General features: G+C 38.4%; 1 protein-coding gene across 3 annotated transcripts; it reads left to right on the forward strand.

The window, feature by feature from the left end:
* Positions 1-876: 876 nt before the first annotated feature.
* On the forward strand, positions 877-16120 carry map2k4a (mitogen-activated protein kinase kinase 4a). 3 transcript variants are annotated; one of them, XM_041998411.1, is made up of 13 exons: positions 877-1340; positions 1917-1952; positions 4697-4729; positions 8019-8121; positions 8219-8393; positions 8499-8618; positions 8719-8838; positions 8930-8981; positions 9069-9196; positions 13997-14074; positions 15531-15679; positions 15798-15843; positions 15934-16120. In XM_041998411.1, exons 1-13 carry the CDS (start codon positions 1190-1192, stop codon positions 16045-16047), a joined length of 1305 nt encoding a protein of 434 aa, XP_041854345.1. In that variant the 5' UTR covers positions 877-1189; the 3' UTR covers positions 16048-16120. The 3 variants fall into 3 exon arrangements, with proteins under 3 accessions (XP_041854345.1, XP_041854360.1, XP_041854354.1); XM_041998426.1 differs by lacking the exon at positions 4697-4729 and having other exon boundaries at positions 8031-8121; XM_041998420.1 differs by lacking the exon at positions 4697-4729 and having other exon boundaries at positions 878-1340.
* The last annotated feature ends 1479 nt before the right edge of the window (positions 16121-17599 follow it).

Consider the following 17599-nt stretch of genomic DNA (forward strand, 5'->3'; position numbering starts at 1 on the left):
GAGGAGCATGTAAAAATGAGGAGGTAATGAAATCTGAAACAATCTACTTTTTTGCAGCATAATAAATGAACTTGTACTCATTAAGCATTTTTCAGTCAGCTTGACCACTCAAAGTGCTTTACACTACTTGTCACATTCACCCCTTAGCACACACACTCATACCTCAAAGGCACATCTAGAGGCAACATGGGATTAAGTGTCTTGCCCAAGGACACTTCGACACAGTCAGGGAAAGCCTGAATGTCCACTGACCTTCCGGTTGGAAGACAACTGTTCTTCCTCCTGAGCTACAGCTGTGCCAGAGGAACCAGAGGAATGTTCCTCAACATGAAGCTGCAAAGACTTTAAAAACCCCGCCATCTACACTGTATAATATAAAAAGATTTAGAGAATCAGAAGAAATCTCTAAGTACACAGGGTAACTTATAACTGGATGCTTATGATCTTTGGGGTCTCAGACAGTATTAAAAACAATCATGCAAATGTCTGAGGCAAAGGGACTGAAATCACTATATGGGCTTAGGAATACTTCCAGAAATCACTTGCTGTGAACATATTTCACCATGAAATCCACAAATGCAGGTGAACACTGTATCTTGCAGACTAAAGAGCAAAGGGACTATCCAGTATTATTATCAGTGGACAGTTCAAAAGCCTGCATCTGTGATGGTTTGGGGTTTCATTAGTGCCTGGACAGCTTCCACATCTGTGAAGGCTCCTACATTAATGCTGAAAAGAGAAATGTCTCTTTCAGGAAAGATCTTACATTTCTGAGGCAAATGGACAATTTAGCCAACTTCTGTCTAGTTTTATTTGGAAAAATAGTCTGACACACTTCCGGTCCCAGCTCAGCTAACTGCTGCTAGCATGTAGTGGTTTGGGACGTCGTGGGTGTTGACATGTCAGTGTCACTTTGTCAGCTGATTGCGGGTCGTAAAGCCTTTCGGCTAGCCAGTCTATTTAGCTTAGCTTAGCTGGATGTTTGTTTTTGTTATTACATAGGTGGCCTTTAACATAGCCTCAAAGTTAGTCAGATATTTAATAATTTAGCGTATTTAAAGTGTTCTACAGTCTCCACCTGCTAGGTTTACGTGGTAAAGCTGCCGTTAGTGAAGCTGTAATTTTTGTGGCTGGGAGGGAAGGAGTGAAGTTGCTCTCCGTGTCTCTGCATTGCAGCCCGGCGCTGCTGATGGAATTCAAACACACAACAATGGCGACTCCCAGTCCTAACAACTCAACAACACCCAGCAGCAACAACGCGGGATCTGCAGCACACCACCACCTCCAGCAGCAGCAGCAGTCCCAGACCCAGCACGTCACGACAATGAGCAGCATGCAGGGTAAGTGAGGGGTAAAATAGCCGCTAGAAGCCTGAAGCTCACATTCTGCTGCAGTGAAGGTTAATGTTAGCGGGGCTAGCCGTGGGAGGCGCAGACTACTCCCTGGTCTGAGGAACGTTCCCAATGGAATGGGCTAGAATTATATTATTTCCTCGGATGAATGCTCAAATTATTATCCCAGTTAAACAGTTGAAATAGATTAATTTCTTATTATTTACCCAGTAGGGCATATCTTAACCCCGTTCATAGAATAAGGGATTGTTCATGTATTCAGACTGCAGCATCTTTGACATTCAAAGTCGATCTTTCACACAAACATTGAATTCTGCCTCAACTATACCAGGGTTAAATATGCCGAATGTACACATTTATAGTCATGATACATGGAGGTTCTATGATAAATAGTTTACAAATAAGAAAGCTTGAGGTTTTGAGTATTTTTTTGCATTTATAACAGTTTGTGTAGAGTCCCAGCTCTTGGTGAAAGTTATCCAAACCAGGCAGATGAAGCAACACTAAGGCAATTTGTCCTTATAAGGCATTTCTGTACAAACACTTTCTCTTTTTAACTTTCAGAGTCCAACACCTGCTGGAGATGTCAGAGTGAAACAGGTAGCTACGCACTTCATTAACGTAGTAGACTGAGAGAAATAACTAAAGAAATTGAGAAATTTTGATTTTCTTTTTAATAAGCAAAAAATATATACTTTTACATTTTAAAAAAAAAAAAAAAGTTTTTTAAAAACTGGGTTTAAAAAGTCCTGAATTATGTTTATTTATAACTTGTGTAGTTTGTGATAAAGTTGATTGTTTTTTCTTCATATTTCTTTTCCCCCTTTATATCCAGATAAAAATGTTTAAAAATCTAGTTGCACGTTGTTTTAATATATGTGGTACAATTATTTTAACTGTTCCCTATGCATTACTGTGCAAAAGTCTTGATCCATCCCTCTTTTCTTTGTATTTCGTTATATATATTTTAAAGTGCTTTTGCAGGCATACTGAAGATCTCTCAAAGTTTTTCTTTAAACATTGGCTGTTTTTTGTTTTTTTTTAACTTGAGCTACGTTTACAACTGGATAGTCCAGGAGTTTTGGTTTGATCGGGCAGAGAATTTTGAAATATTTTGCACCTTACTTTGGTTTGGTTTTGCTTTCACACTGCACTTTACCAAAGTGAACCAAACTACTTGGACAACATTATGCAGTTACAACAGCTACTTACTAGGGGATGATATTCCCCAAAACGTTGCTGACCAACAAGTAGAAGACCGAAGACCATTTTTTCCAATTTGTTTAGTTGTATCTCTGAAAAATCTACACTTACAACAATGTCCGAAACTAAAAGCAACAGTCATTCTAATGAGACCTACACGAGTCGTTGTGACTCAACGACGGTTGCAGATTCGAATATTAGTGGTCTCACTACACAAGTAAAATCTCAAACTCCATCACAGCTAAAAAAAAAGCTCTTCTGTATGAGAGTGAAATGTCTTCAAGAAACTATTACTAAACCCATTCCAGTTGACTTGACTTAACCTAGTTTGGATGCCATGATTTTGATGGATGAGATGACAGCTATGAAAAACACCAAAGATAACATAGTTTGAGATAATATATATATATTTTCCCCAGCAACAAAGTGATTCCCAACGTGCTATTAGCTGAAAACTTGGCATATCTCAGGCCCAAAACAGAACCATCTACAGTTGATAAACAAGATCTGGGAGGGATGTCCACAGGAAATTGGAACAAAACCGGAAAAGACCTGAACCAGAACCTAAAAGATGCATCTGGATCTTCAGTTGATCCATCTGCTGTTAGCTGAAGCCTCATCAGAAATGGTCTTCATAAAAGGGTGGCTGTCAAGAAGACATTTGTAAGAATGGAAAACAGGGAGAAAAGGCTGAGATATGTCACACGATACGATAAGAACTAGACTGAAAATTAGTGGAAACAGGTTTGATGAAGGGATAAATCCTTCCCTGGACCTCAACATTATTGAAGCAGTGTGGGATCATCTGGACAAAGAATGGAACAAAATGGAGAAAACATCCAAAGAAGAGCTTTGGAAAGTACATCAAGGAGTCTGAAGAACTACTGCTAAACCACTACTGAAGATTACCTAAAGAAATGACAGAAAGGTTGTCTGAGATGGTTCAGACTGTGACGAAGAATAAAGATGCTCCTTCGAATTATACAAACTCTGTTTTCACTTTTTATACTGTACTGTACTTGAGGCACCTTAAAAAACTTACACTTTTCACCCTTATGTACCAAAATGGTACCTGAAAGTGTCATAAAAATCTATTATAAATGTTTTTTTCACACCAGATCTTTGTAACAACTTTAGACCTAACCATAGATAAAAAAATATAATTTAAAACTTTATTTTACAGATTTTATGCACATTTTGTTCTAATAAATCCAGATTTGTTTATGAGAAAAACACCAAATATACATTATAATAAATGAAAAATAAAGTGTATCAAAAATTATGTGTTTATAATGGGAGTCAATGGGACTAAATAGTACCGAGGTAAAAGGTGTTGGCATTATGCTGTTGTCCTATACAAAATTCAGTAAAGGGAATCATGGTATTTTAAACATATTAAAAGAAAATTCTAGTCAAGTTTCATACAATTAGCCATTAGGCTGATGCAGAAATTAGGAATCAAAAACACAAAATAAGAATAAAGTATACGTTTGGTTCTCAAAGGTGCATCAAGGGTTTAATAACGTTTGATAAATTGCTGCTCCTAATTCCTATTTTTCTGGCAACGTATAAATAAATTAGTGGTGGTTCAAGACTTTTTCACCTTCCTGTGTAGTGATAACTCAGCCTTTACATGTGTAGATTTTTCCTCATGTTATATTTCATGTTTATCTGACATTTAGCCTTGTTATGTAAACTTGTTTTCATCTTCTACCTTAATGCTGCTTACTAATGATTCCTAACTCCTGACATGATGCTGACTGATGGTGAGCGGTCCCAACAATAAGTTTTTTTAACTATTTCATAATGGTTTTTCATCCTCCCTTCTGAGTCCTTGTTTTTTTTTTGTTTAAACAGCAGGCCATTTTTTTCACCACCTCATTGAATTTCATCATGCTGAACGTGCTTTTGACTCTCTTGTAAGCACAAGCTAATACATTACCCCCCACAAATACATTAAAGCTGCTATAGGATGCTCCAGAATGTGTGGCAACTCCTTGAAGGGAAGCCCATTTCTGTGGCTATTTCAACCTTTTGGGGTTGTTGGAAGGACAAAATTATAGGTTTATAAAGCGAAGGGAAGAGCCAGAAAGTAATATCTTGAGGAAGAACAAAAATTAAAGCTGTCTTTTCACCTCTAGGGTTTCAGATAAACCTGTCTGGAGCTCCCCCAAGTAAGCCAAATCTCTTTTGCTTCAGCACCAACAGCTCACATCCCTTTGTTTCCGCCTGACAGTCTGGTATGGGGGAGTCTGTCCTGCTGTTCTCCACTAATCCAAGTCAAAAATTCTGATGGGTTCAAGTAGGCTTGTGCCGGAACCTGATGCTTTTTTTTTTAAAAATGAGACAAACCTCATTTTGCATCCAAGGAATTTTTATTATCTAGAGCCAAACACCTATTGCAGTATTTCTGTGCTGCACAGAAATCAGTGTGCACAAATCTAACATTCAAAGCTTCCACTGATATTTTGGCACAAGATCCTCTCCTCAGATTTCTCCACGTCGTCCTTTCTCAGTATGATTTAAGGAACTTTGGCTACTAAAGAAAGTTTGGAAGCACTGACTCACCGGTTTTCAGTGTGCAACTAACAAACAAAAGTAGTGCCTGTCATGTTGTCACGTCACTTTTTTTCCCCTCCAACTCGGTTGTTTTGTTTTTCTTTCTTACTTTTTGTTTTGTTTTGGGCATGGGTGCACTTTAGCATTGCACTTACATGTTGAGACAAGGTATGCATTCTTGTGGTATTTTGGGTGGAGGGGGTGAAAATCATCAGCCTGAGAAGCATGTTTTTTTTCCCCTGATGTAGATTTGTTTTTGTTTTCACCACAGTTTCCTTTCACTTTTTGGATTTGTGTGTCTGCATTTTGAATGTAGGTGTTTTTTGTTTTTAGCAGCATGCTACATTTCTGTTTTTCTGCTTCAGAATCAGAAAGTTGAGCTACAAGAAGGCCTTCAAAGCTGTGGAAATTCAATCTGCTGTTCAAATTGTGATATTTGCAAAGAAATTGTATGAAATATTCTAATTTTTATGATGCAGGTTATATTGCAGGAAAAGATGTGACATAATTATAAATTAGCCCAGATGATAAAGGGAGTTTAGTGATAAAAATATGTTAAGTAGAAAGAATAGTCCTGCATTATTTTTCCTTAGTTGCCATTGTTATTAGTAGGGTTTTAACAGATCTACATTAGTACATTAATTCATGGCTCAATTAGCAGGGTATCCATGAATTCTTAAAAAGTCTTACATTTGATTTCTGTTCTTAAATATACCACAGACTCAATAAATAAGATTTCTATATATTTTTTTGGAAATCTCTGTAAAGAATTCGGCAAATTTCAAATTTTTGTGTAAGAGATTGAGATGAGCCAAACCGTCAACATTTATTCAGTTGTGTTTGTGGAATGTGGGATATTTTCAGGTATGCACAGTAGCAGTTTCTACTTCATTAGCTTGTGGGCGCGTCAGTCGTGGGGAAGGACAAGTTAAATGTTAGCTGGATGGATAATAACACATTTTCAACATGGTTAAAACTGGTTCCAGGCAATAGCTACGAGGCCCATCGTAGTCTAGTGGTGGACAGATTTTTATGGTATTAGTAATAACTTTTTTTTTTTTTTTGGGCGTTAAAATATGATTGCATTAATTCCACAGATTTATCTCTTTGCATTGACACATATTTTGTCAGCCCTATTAAAAAGTATATATTGATGATACTAGCCCTTTATTTACTTGGTATCAGATTGATACCAAATCTGGCAGTACCGCACACCTCTACTGTACACTGCGTAAGAAGCTTTTTAAACTCGGTTGAATGGGAGATAAAGCTGTAGAGGTGCACATGTACAGAGAGAAGCACAAATTGCTGCAAAAACCTGCGAACAGAGGCTAAACATTTCTCAGTTCTGATCCATTTCATCACTTCAGCTCCGTGTCCGATCGCAGCAGCGACCACAGGGTCAGTTACAGCAACAAACCTCACCGTGACCTTTGGGTCCAACCGTTATCCTTCAGGCAGAGGTACTGTGGTGTCTGTACGGCGTAACAAAACACCAGTCCTAAAGCGGAGATATTTTCCAACCTATGTTTCCCAACTCTGAAATCGCTAAAACCTTTACGTGTTCAAGACAAAACAGTCTACGTGTCAACAGATTAATTAGACAATCAATTATCTTGATGTTTGTGTTTTATTTCAGCACTGTCGGTACCAGGAAGGGTTTTGAGAGAACTAATTGTAAGGTGGTTCCATGGTTTTTGCCATTTTGTGAATGTATTTTTTTTAAACAAAGCAGCCTTAAAAGGTCTTTAAAAGTTTTAAATTTGGCTTCCTTAAACCTGCTGATACCCTGAATGAGCCAATAGAATGAATCCAAACAGAAAAAAAATCAAACATTTATACGCTAAGATGAAACAGGCGAACCAGATAACCAGAATTGATCACTTGCACCTGAATCAAAATTACATCATGGCAACATCAAATCGTTGTCCACTAAATCGATTTATCATATTGCAATCATCTCGTGATTTAGGTAAAACTAATGCAGTTTAATCCAAGAGTCCTGCAGAAAGTACCATCATGAATCTTGTGATTCAGCTAAACATGTTTAAAAATATATTTTTTAACCTTTTACATCAGTAATAGCAGGCCACAGAATAACTGCTGTCTAATGCCAACTAGGTTTAATAGTGCAGAGAAGAATAAGCCATACATCGATTTATTTATTGTGTTTTGTTCAAAGCATCTTCACTTAGCACCACATTTCCAAACCAGAAAGATTCAGGTTTTAACCTGCTGGTCAACTGGTGTCTTTCTTTTATCCTTTTTTCCACCAAATCATCTTTAGATCAGGATCTTTGGATCCTTGAAAGGCTTTTCGACCAACCAGAACTGTTAAGAGCCTTTCCTTAACGAACGGTTTCCTTTGAGCTGTAGATATCTGCTCATGCTGAGCATGAGTGGACATGCTGCAACCATAAACATGTACTGGAACTGCTCATCAAGTTCTGCTACAAGAAGTAAACTGACTTGGCATGTTAAACAGCTGGTGTACTTAATCATCTTACTTACTAAATAATGTGTTTAATTAAATTAAAATGGTTTTCTATAAAAAAGAAAGTATAATTGCCTAAAACAGATGGACACCAAAACAACTCAAAAAATTTGTTTATTTTATAAAGTTCAGATTATCGTAGGTGAGTACTTTATGGGAATGTGACAGAAAATGATGTAGATTTGAGCCGTTCAGGACCCCTCCTTCCCCCTCCCCTCCATGGAAAGCATGATATCCATGATTTTTAGTGAATTATTGACACATTCACTCATTCCTTCAGTTCCTTTGTTGTTTCATTTCATGTTTTGTTTTCACCCACTTAACATCACGACTTTTAAATTTGGTTTTGCTCGGTCCTCCGTATTTGCTGCTTTATTAAAAATCCGATTAATGTTTCTTTTGCCACTCAGGTAAACGCAAAGCCCTGAAGCTGAACTTTGCCAACCCTTCGATTAAACCCACAACTAGATTCTCACTGAACACGGCCGGGCCTCCGTTCCAAAATCCACACATGTGAGTGTGCTTTGGGCCAGTTAGGCTACGATCTGCCTTTATTTATTTTCTATTTTTTTATTTTCCTATTTGTTTATTTGCTTATTTGTTTTGTCAGAGAGAGGCTGAGGACACACAGTATCGAGTCTTCAGGAAAGCTGAAGATCTCCCCGGAGCAGCACTGGGACTTTACAGCTGAAGATCTCAAAGATCTGGGCGAGATTGGCCGGGGGGCTTACGGCTCCGTCAACAAGATGGTGCACAAGCCAAGTAACCAGATCATGGCGGTCAAGGTGAGCTGTCCCATCCAGGGTCAAGGCCACACATTAGAACTGCATCTGTTTGTCTTCTGGATGCAGATCAAGACATTTTGTGTGGCTTTTTTTCTTTTTTTGCAGAGGATTCGATCAACTGTTGATGAAAAGGAACAGAAGCAGCTGCTGATGGACCTGGACGTGGTCATGAGAAGTAGTGACTGTCCTTACATCGTGCAGTTTTACGGCGCTCTGTTCAGAGAGGTAAAACCAGGAGCTGAATCTTTTTTTCCTGTCACAAAGACATCTGACTTTACAGTTAGTGCAAATTCTCCTGCAACTGACTGAATGTCTTGTGTTTCAGGGCGACTGTTGGATTTGTATGGAACTTATGGCTACCTCGTTAGACAAATTTTACAAGTTTGTATATTGCTCGTTAGACGATGTGATTCCAGAAGAAATATTAGGGAAAATAACTTTAGCTGTAAGTTTTTCTGAGGTCTAACTTCCTTTTTTCATCATTTTCTTCTGTTCTTATCAGTCTACATCAAGCTAACTCTCCCTGTGTTCTACAGACTGTGAAGGCACTTAACCACTTAAAAGAAAACTTGAAAATAATACACAGAGGTAATTAGATCCCAAACGCTCTATATTTTTTACTGTTTTTATCATGTTTTTTTTTTCATTGCTTATATAATTTCTTTCTCTGCTCAGACATAAAGCCATCAAACATCCTCCTGGACAGGAACGGCAACATAAAGCTGTGCGACTTTGGCATCAGTGGACAGCTGGTGGACTCGATCGCCAAAACCAGAGATGCGGGCTGCAGACCGTACATGGCAGTAAGTAAAACAATAACAAAACGTTCTGAATTGTTGAGAATTTTACTAAATTCTTCATCGTTTGAGAGCTTTCCACTGGTTTTTTCTTGGATGATGTTTTGGTGACTGTAAGAGCTGTGGCCAGACACAAGGTTTGCACCGCTTTAGGATTTTGATTGTTGTTGGTTTTTTTTTTTTTTTTATTTATGTATTATTATTTTTTTCTACCATTTAAATGCTCCCTGTTGCACCAACTGCAACACAAGTCCAAAAGTATAATGAATCCTACCTTAAAATTCTTGTGTTTCTGACTCATTTGATGGCACCCTGACATTCGGTATGCACATTGACTTTACAGCACCATTTCGCTTTACGGCACCGCATTACATGCTAGCAAGTGGATAGCAACACTTGCTGTTTTGAATGTGCGCTGTAGCTGAGTGAGTAAATACATCCGAGAGGACATTACTTAAGGAAACAGGAAGAAAGTGACAGGGCGACTAACTGACTTTTAGTGGTTGGAGATCTCAGAGAAGAGACAGGATGCAAGACAGATGCTGAATTAGCCGTCATTACGGGGCTCCTCTGTGAGGAAATCAGCCAAAGTTCAGTGGTGAGAATTTAAAGCCCGGAGTTAAAGAAATTTTAATACAAATAATCATAAAATAAAAAAAAGATAGGGCCAGGGTCAAAATGAACAAAACAAGGACAAGACCATGAATCGGACATGCAGTTGCCACTTAAACGCAAAGCCCTGACATTTAACTAGCAATCCTAAAATAACAAAAAAAAACTGCTGGTAATTCCAAACCTGACTACCAAAGAAAAATTAACAACGTTGTTTGACCGGAGCTGATAAAGGAAAGCTGCCTTTCCAGCAGATGGTTCTCTCAGACTCTTCATGCTTTTTCAACATGAATTTAACCGTTACTTTTCTTGTTAACCCTTCTATACACCAAACTGACAAAAGGTCCCCTGCTGTGTCCCCTCACATTGTCAGCATCTGTTAAAAACAAAAAGAAAAAAAAAGGGCACTTGAAAATAGCACAAAGGATGCATCCAAGTGCCAGTTAGGACCTACGATCTACACCAGCACAAGAAGACAACTGCCCAGTTCTGGAGGTGAAGCTATGATCATTATGGAAACTATAAGACTTTAAATCTGTGAGTTTTGTGTTTTTTAGTGACGTCGTACAGAATTAATCTTTCCTGGATTATGATGATCAGCTTATCATCAGTTTCTTCCACGCTGTTGTGAAGTTGTGCTTAATCTGGAGAGATGAAGCTGTTTTGACATGTTGGTTGGCTTGTTTGCTTTCTGTCGATGATACTGGGCCGACAGCGGATTACACAGCGAAAAGACGAACGACAGATGTTCCAGACTCCTGATTGTTGGCTTCACATATAAAATCCTTTAACTGTTTAAGACCTGTTGTGTTGGCATTACTTATTTAACTCTGAGTGCTAAACCAGTCTACTGCTTGTCAGGAACAGATTTCAGATTATTTATTAAGCTTTTAATTTTGCATCATGTAGCCTGACCTCATGACTGTGTGAAAACCAGAGACCTAAAGAAAAAAAAAAGTCTGAGATCATTGGAAACATTATCTTAGAAGCAAGTAATGTGTTGTGTGGGCTCATTTCCTGTTTTCCATTAAGAAATTTTACAGATTCCTTTAAATGTCAAAGAACTTTTCAACTTGACGCCTTTTTGTTGATCAGTTTGTCGTGTTCAGCGAATCTCAGTTAGACCAAAACTTTCAGAATTGATTAACCGCCTTTGAATTTTCAGCCTGATGTTTGTGATTACGGCTGTTCTGCTAGCTGATGCTACTGGTTGTTTTTTTTTTACTGTAAAATGTTTTCAGTGTTTTTTTATTTTTTGTCATTTTAAACTGATTTGTTTAACTCAGTTTTTCCCATATGGCCATATTTGCCATTTTATGGTCCAAACATAAATGAATGTATAGAAGCAGCAGGATTCTCAGTGCTCTGTTAGCAGGTACATGATAATGTGTACAACGCTGAAGCTTTGGCCTATCGGAGAGGTGAGCTCATCGTGGCGTCATCACCTCAGGTTATTTTCTGTCGCAGGGTTACATCAGCATGGGAGTGGGGGGTTCCTTCCTCTCTCCCAGCAGTTTCCATTCTAAATTTGGTCAAGCGCTATCAGAATCCAGCTGTACCACACCTCTAACTGCATGCCGCCCCCTGGAAAGCTCCACGCTTCATTCATGACTCGAAGCGAGTCATTCGGGAGCTTCCCGCACCGGTGAGCTCAGGGTGCAGGAATCCCAGCACTGGTTTCTTGTTTCCAGCTGGCACACACATCTGGTGTGTGATCACAGTGCTGTCGGTTACTGCAAGAAAATGACGTTGAGCAGCTGACTTTAGTACAACCGGGGAAGCCGACGTGTTGTTTAGATATGTGCACGCTTCATACTCTTTACTTCAGGATGCAGTGAGGTGTTGATTTTACAGAAGCAGTCGCTTCTATAAAACTCTTAGTGGTCATGATAAAGTCTGCTTAATTAGTTCTTTGTCTCGTCTTGTTGACAAATCTTTTTGATAAAGATGGTCTGGTGAGATGATTGAAACTAGTAATGCACCACCAGCATGCGCATTTATTGTCCTTTATGTTGTTTAAAAGGTTTTTATGAGCAATAAATGATCTGATATTTAAATTCCAAACCTTCAGCCATGAAAATGTAATCGTGTCAATGTATCATAATCTCAGCTCTTTAAAGTTGTTTATTTAGCAGAAATAACTGCAAAATGGAGTATAAATATTCCAGTTTTGACTGTAGTTGAGTTTGAATGAGACCAGTTGGTAGAAATTATGCAGTTTACTGACTTTGCTTTCTGCTGTGTTGACTATGAAGAGTTTTAAAGGAGTGAAGTATGACAACACCTGAACTGAAAGGACTTTTCAGTGTTCATATGTGATGAATCTGCATAAATAGTGGTTTATGATACTGATGGGATTAAAGGTGCAGTAACCAGGGAATGATGGTTTCATTGCATGAAAATGGGTGGATTATTTACAGCAGCTATTAGTAATATTGGAAGATAAAAGAACTGTAAGGGAGCATCAAAAACAAATTTGGAGGCTAAAAATTCATTTGTTGAATTTCAACACTGACTGAAGACGCTTACAGGACTTTGTGTAAAGCAACATGACATAACTTTCCACCCTTAAAACTCTGTGCTTCTGACTAATTTTAATGGCACACTAAGGTTTATTATGTACATTCCTGGAGCTGTCATTGTCCTGCAGCGTCCTGAGGCTGAGAAACTGCATTTTACAACGTTTTTTCCAGCTCGCAGAATCACGTAATGGCTGTATTTTAAATGGCAGCGTTCACATGTCAGCAACTGGATATTAACATATGGCCATTTTGAACTTGCACCGTGGCTGATGTCAGCAAGGAAACACATAATATTATTATATGAAGAGAGGAAAAGAAAGAAAGGGACAGAGCAAGAGATAACACAAGAGCCAACATCGGACTGACTTTTACTGACTGGAGAGAGTTCAGAGAAGAGAAAGGATGCAAAAGTGTAAAAACAGTGTTCAACAGTGTTTAAGAAGAAACACTGAAAAATGTCTGCTGAAGTCAGTGTGGAAAATCATTCAGGACAATAAGGAGAGATCCAGTGAAAGATTGATACACTTAGGGGTAAACACATAAGTAGAATAAAGTTCAGTGGTTATACTCCGATGGTGTATCAGTGCAAATTTGATGCAACATGAAACAGAAAAGACCCGGAGTTGCGATGCTGGTGAGGAAAATGCGGATCTATCTCATCAAGCTGTAGAAGGTGGAGTTAGGGATCATGATTATTGTGGAAGGCTTAAAGGAATCCAGCTAGAAAAAGACCAAATTAGACACATGCAAGGACTGAAAAGTACATAAAGACCAGTATGGGCAAGAACTTTTATAGATGGGTTACAGTGTTTCTGATTAAATGTTTATTAAACAGTTCTTTAAGCAGCTCAGCAACCTGATTCTCACATCTGAAAGCACCAAAACAATAGCTAAGAAGGAAATGGACTGTTTAAGTGTCCAGTAATTAGTCTTGACCATTGTCTCACTACCAACCATTAGACAGAGCTTTTAGATTTTGTAGATGCAAATAAATATACGTGAAGGGTCCTCATCCTCCTTCATTAGTCTCCTCAGATTTTTAGTTGTTTTTCTTTGTCTTTACAACATTTAATGGGGTTCATTTTATGATAAAAGGAGCTAAAAGATGCTAAACATCTCAGTGCAGAGGCTGAAAGTTGCAGATATTGAATGTTTCCTCTGCAGTGATTTGCAGGTCTGGTCTCAGCAGATAGGAACAGGTTCCTTGCAGCAGTCGGCTGCGTACATCTGAAGCTCAGACTGTTGCACTCTGCTGGGTGACATCAGCATCTAATTCAGGGCTGTAAATGGGCCAGCGAGGTGCTTCCTCCTCTCTGCAGCACTGCAGCTCCTCTGACACACTTCATCGCTGCGTCGGCTCTGCGGTTACGTGATGAAGCAAAAGAAGATGCACATGAACATGCGCAAGCTTGAGAGCTGATGGCATCCTTTTGTGCAGGTGAAAACATGTCCAGAGGTGATGATGATGAGCCACTTTGGTATTCTCAGGGGAGTTGTTTTCTGGCCCAGGTTGGAGTTTAGGAACACCTGTTTTTTTTTTGTTTTGTTTTGTTTTTTTTCTCACTGAAAACATTCGAGGCGACGTTTGTTACACCAGAAAAACACGAGAAATGACGTTCAAAATGTTTTTCCTTTGATTCCAAAGGTAACAAACTCCTGTTTCTCTTTTTAGCCAGAGAGGATAGACCCCAGCGCGTCCAGGCAAGGCTACGATGTTCGCTCAGATGTTTGGAGTCTGGGTATCACGCTGGTGAGTTTTAATTGTGTAAATTAGACTTATTTCAGCTGTTTTACAAATTTTTATCATTAGCAGCAAGAAAAACATCTAAAACAAACTTTTAAGGCCTCAAACTGCTGAGGTTTACTTTAAACAGCGTTTTGATTGATCACAACATCAGACATAGAAATCTCACATTGTGCATCACTTTGTGGATTTTTTTATGGTAAAGGTCAGCATCCAAACCTATGATCTTTATATCTATAATCCATATCACAAGGACAGACTTTTATTAATAATTCAAAAACACAAAAAACCTAAACACAGCTCAGACCAACAGTATACAGAAATACAAGTAGAGAAGGATGACAGCCTATTTCACAAGTGACCACAGGTAACGACCAAGATAGTCCCAGAACGACTGCCAGACCCTGTGGAAATGATCTGTCTTATGTGCAATGTTCATAAGATATTCCAAAGGAACTATTTCAAATATGACCTTGCACTGACCCTTGACGGATGGGCTCATTAATCCACTACAATAGTATAATTTTTGTAGCAACAAAAGAATTTTGTAGTCTTTTACCCTCCGTAAAAGTTTTACATCTACTTAGGAGATCAAAAACCAAAGATCCAGGATTCATTTCCCAACCTTGATTAAAATTTATCACGTCAGCATAAACAATGAATTAAGGTATCCTTTTGTTATAAAGCCCATGGGAGAAAAAATACGCCTGCAACTTGGGCTTATATTCAGCTGTGTGAGTATAAGTTGATATCTTAACAGCATCTCTCCAAACATGCTACATGTTCACTGAAAGATCTGTCTCCTGTTGTGAATAAGGGTCTACATTTTGATGAGCCCACGTGTGTTAATGAGGGCTGTATTTCACTTAGAGGAGCATCTACAACTACAGGTGCACAAGTGGAATCCAGTTGATAACCTCAGCAGGTAACCCAAGAGTCTAAGAATAAAGCAGATGGCATAGCAGAAAGCAGTTTACCTGAGGGTCCTCAGTGCTCCAAACATCCACATTACCCCCACAGAGAATATGTGAGTTCTGTAAAGAAGTAAAGAAAATGGCAAAACAACTACTTTCCCACCTGTCAGAGGATGAGCTCTTGTCTCTTATTGAGCAGCTTGACAGGCACAGAAAAGAAGTGATGAACACATATAATGAATCTTAGGCTAATTTTCCAGAAATGGGAAAACAGCAACCCAGATTGAAAGATACCACATCATCTTAACTTGGTGTGCCTCAAATAGTTTTACAGCCCGAGACCAACATTTTAATTATGGAGAGCATCTTTCTCTCTGTGACTTGTAGTTGTTGTTGCACCTCGGCTCTTTTACCCAGAAGATTCGTATTTTATGTTGTGAAAAGATTATTAACTTGCGTTGTTTTTATGTATTAACATCCTTAAGTTCTTGTTATATGATTTGCAGTTCTTCAATTTTCCTCAAACATGTTATCCCTGCATATTTCAGTATGAACTGGCTACTGGACGTTTTCCTTACCCAAAATGGAACAGTGTGTTCGACCAGTTGACCCAGGTGGTGAGAGGAGACCCCCCACAGCTCAGCAACTCGGATGAGAGGCGCTTCTCCCCCAAATTCATCTCCTTTGTCAATGTCTGGTGAGAAAACTACCACTGTCAATACTTAATTAAATTGTTATTCTGCCCCCTAGTGGACAGAAATATGAACTGCACCCTCCAATAAGATGCACTTTTTCTTTCTCTGTATTTTCTGCAGCCTTACCAAGGATGAATCAAAGAGGCCAAAGTACAAAGAGCTACTGGTGAGTTTCTGTTGCAATAACATGAAGCTAATATTCTTACATTTTCAGAGTTTATGCTGGTGTTACTTCTTCTGTTTCTATCCACTCCAGAGAGACCCGTTCATTCAAATGTACGAGGAGCGCTCAGTCGACGTAGCCGGTTATGTCTGCAGGCTCCTGGATCAGATGCCAGCTTCTCCTAGCTCCCCCATGTATATGGACTAATAGCAGGACAAACCAAAAACACAAATCAGTCTACACTCTGCTACCACAATAAAAAAAATAGAAAAAAGAAGAAAAAAAAGTAATGAAAAACAAATCCCATGTAAATTTGCTTGGTCCCCTTATTGCTGTGTTATATAAGAATTGTAATGCCTAATAGAAAAACTCCACTTGGACTAAAAGTGGATTTCATTTCAATCTGTATGGTATATTAACACATTTCTGATTCTCTCTTGTTCACATGCACACAGACACTAGAGTATAAAAAGCAGCTGAATCAATCAGTCGTGACTCATCGTGGTGAGGACACATCTCAGTGATTAGTAAGAAAAATAACCTGGAACTTGTATTTATAGAACCAAAATTAAGTGGAGTGTTTGGTCTGGAGACTCTTCATACTGGAATCTTCCTCTCTGTGAATCGTTCCACCTATTCCATGTGCGTGAATGAAAGCATTGTGTTTGGTATCTTCATTGAACTGTGCTTCTCTGGCTGTAAAGAGGTTGTAAAGAGATGAATGAATAAAGAGAGAGAAAGAAAGAGAATGGAAATGGTGTGTTCTGTCTCTGTTTCTGGGTTTTAGATATCTAGAAGAAGACAAGTAGACAGTGGTTAAAAATTTGGGGCATAACAGTACTTTGATCCACATCGATCCAAAGTGAAAACGCTTTCCTGCGATTAGATCTGAATGGAAACAAATTGGCTAAATCAGCATGTGATATGGTCTCATATCAATCACTGGCTCCTGAATCTAATCGGTTTGAAATTGTGGCAGAATTTATAATATCTACAAACACGGACTCTATAATTTTTTTTTTTATTGTGATTAAACTTATGATTTATACCTCAAGTTAAAAATGGAATGCACAGCAGCACAGGAGAAAACCAAGCACAGCCTATCAGCACAAACGCCTCATATTAACTGTCGAGCACGGTGGCAGGGGCTGATGGTTTGGGCTTGTCCTGCAGTCACAGGACCTAGACACCTGCAGTCATTGAGTAAATACTGAAGTATCCTAGAGTCAAATGTGTATGAAAATGTTGGACAGCTGAAGCTTGTCTGAAATTGTGTCATCCAACAAGACAGTAATCTCAAACACAGCAGCAGATCTACAACAGAATGAATGATAAAGAAAGAATCGTGTTCCTACAATCCACTGAATTATGGGGTGTACTTAGCTTTACACTGCTTCTGTATTTAGTAATTTTAGTACTTATCTTACATGTTCAGTAAGTACTATACATGTAAAACAACTGTGACCATATATATCAGTAGTGTGATGCTTTTGAAGAGTACACACCAAAACATTACAACAATAATATCTTGTATTAATATTTATTATATTAAAATATAACATTTACACAAGAAGTTGATTTACTATACACACCGTGAGAGGGATATTTGTGTATTTGTTCATTAAATGTATTATTATTATTATTAGTAGTAGTAGTAGTAGTAGTAGTAGTAGCAGTAGTAGTAATAGTAGTAGTAGTATTCCAGGTAATATTATGTTCCAGTATTTAATGTAGTTTTACGTAATTGTTACCCGAAACA

Source organism: Melanotaenia boesemani, chromosome 2 (genome assembly GCF_017639745.1).
Source record: "Melanotaenia boesemani isolate fMelBoe1 chromosome 2, fMelBoe1.pri, whole genome shotgun sequence".
Classification (NCBI taxonomy): Eukaryota; Metazoa; Chordata; class Actinopteri; order Atheriniformes; family Melanotaeniidae; genus Melanotaenia; species Melanotaenia boesemani.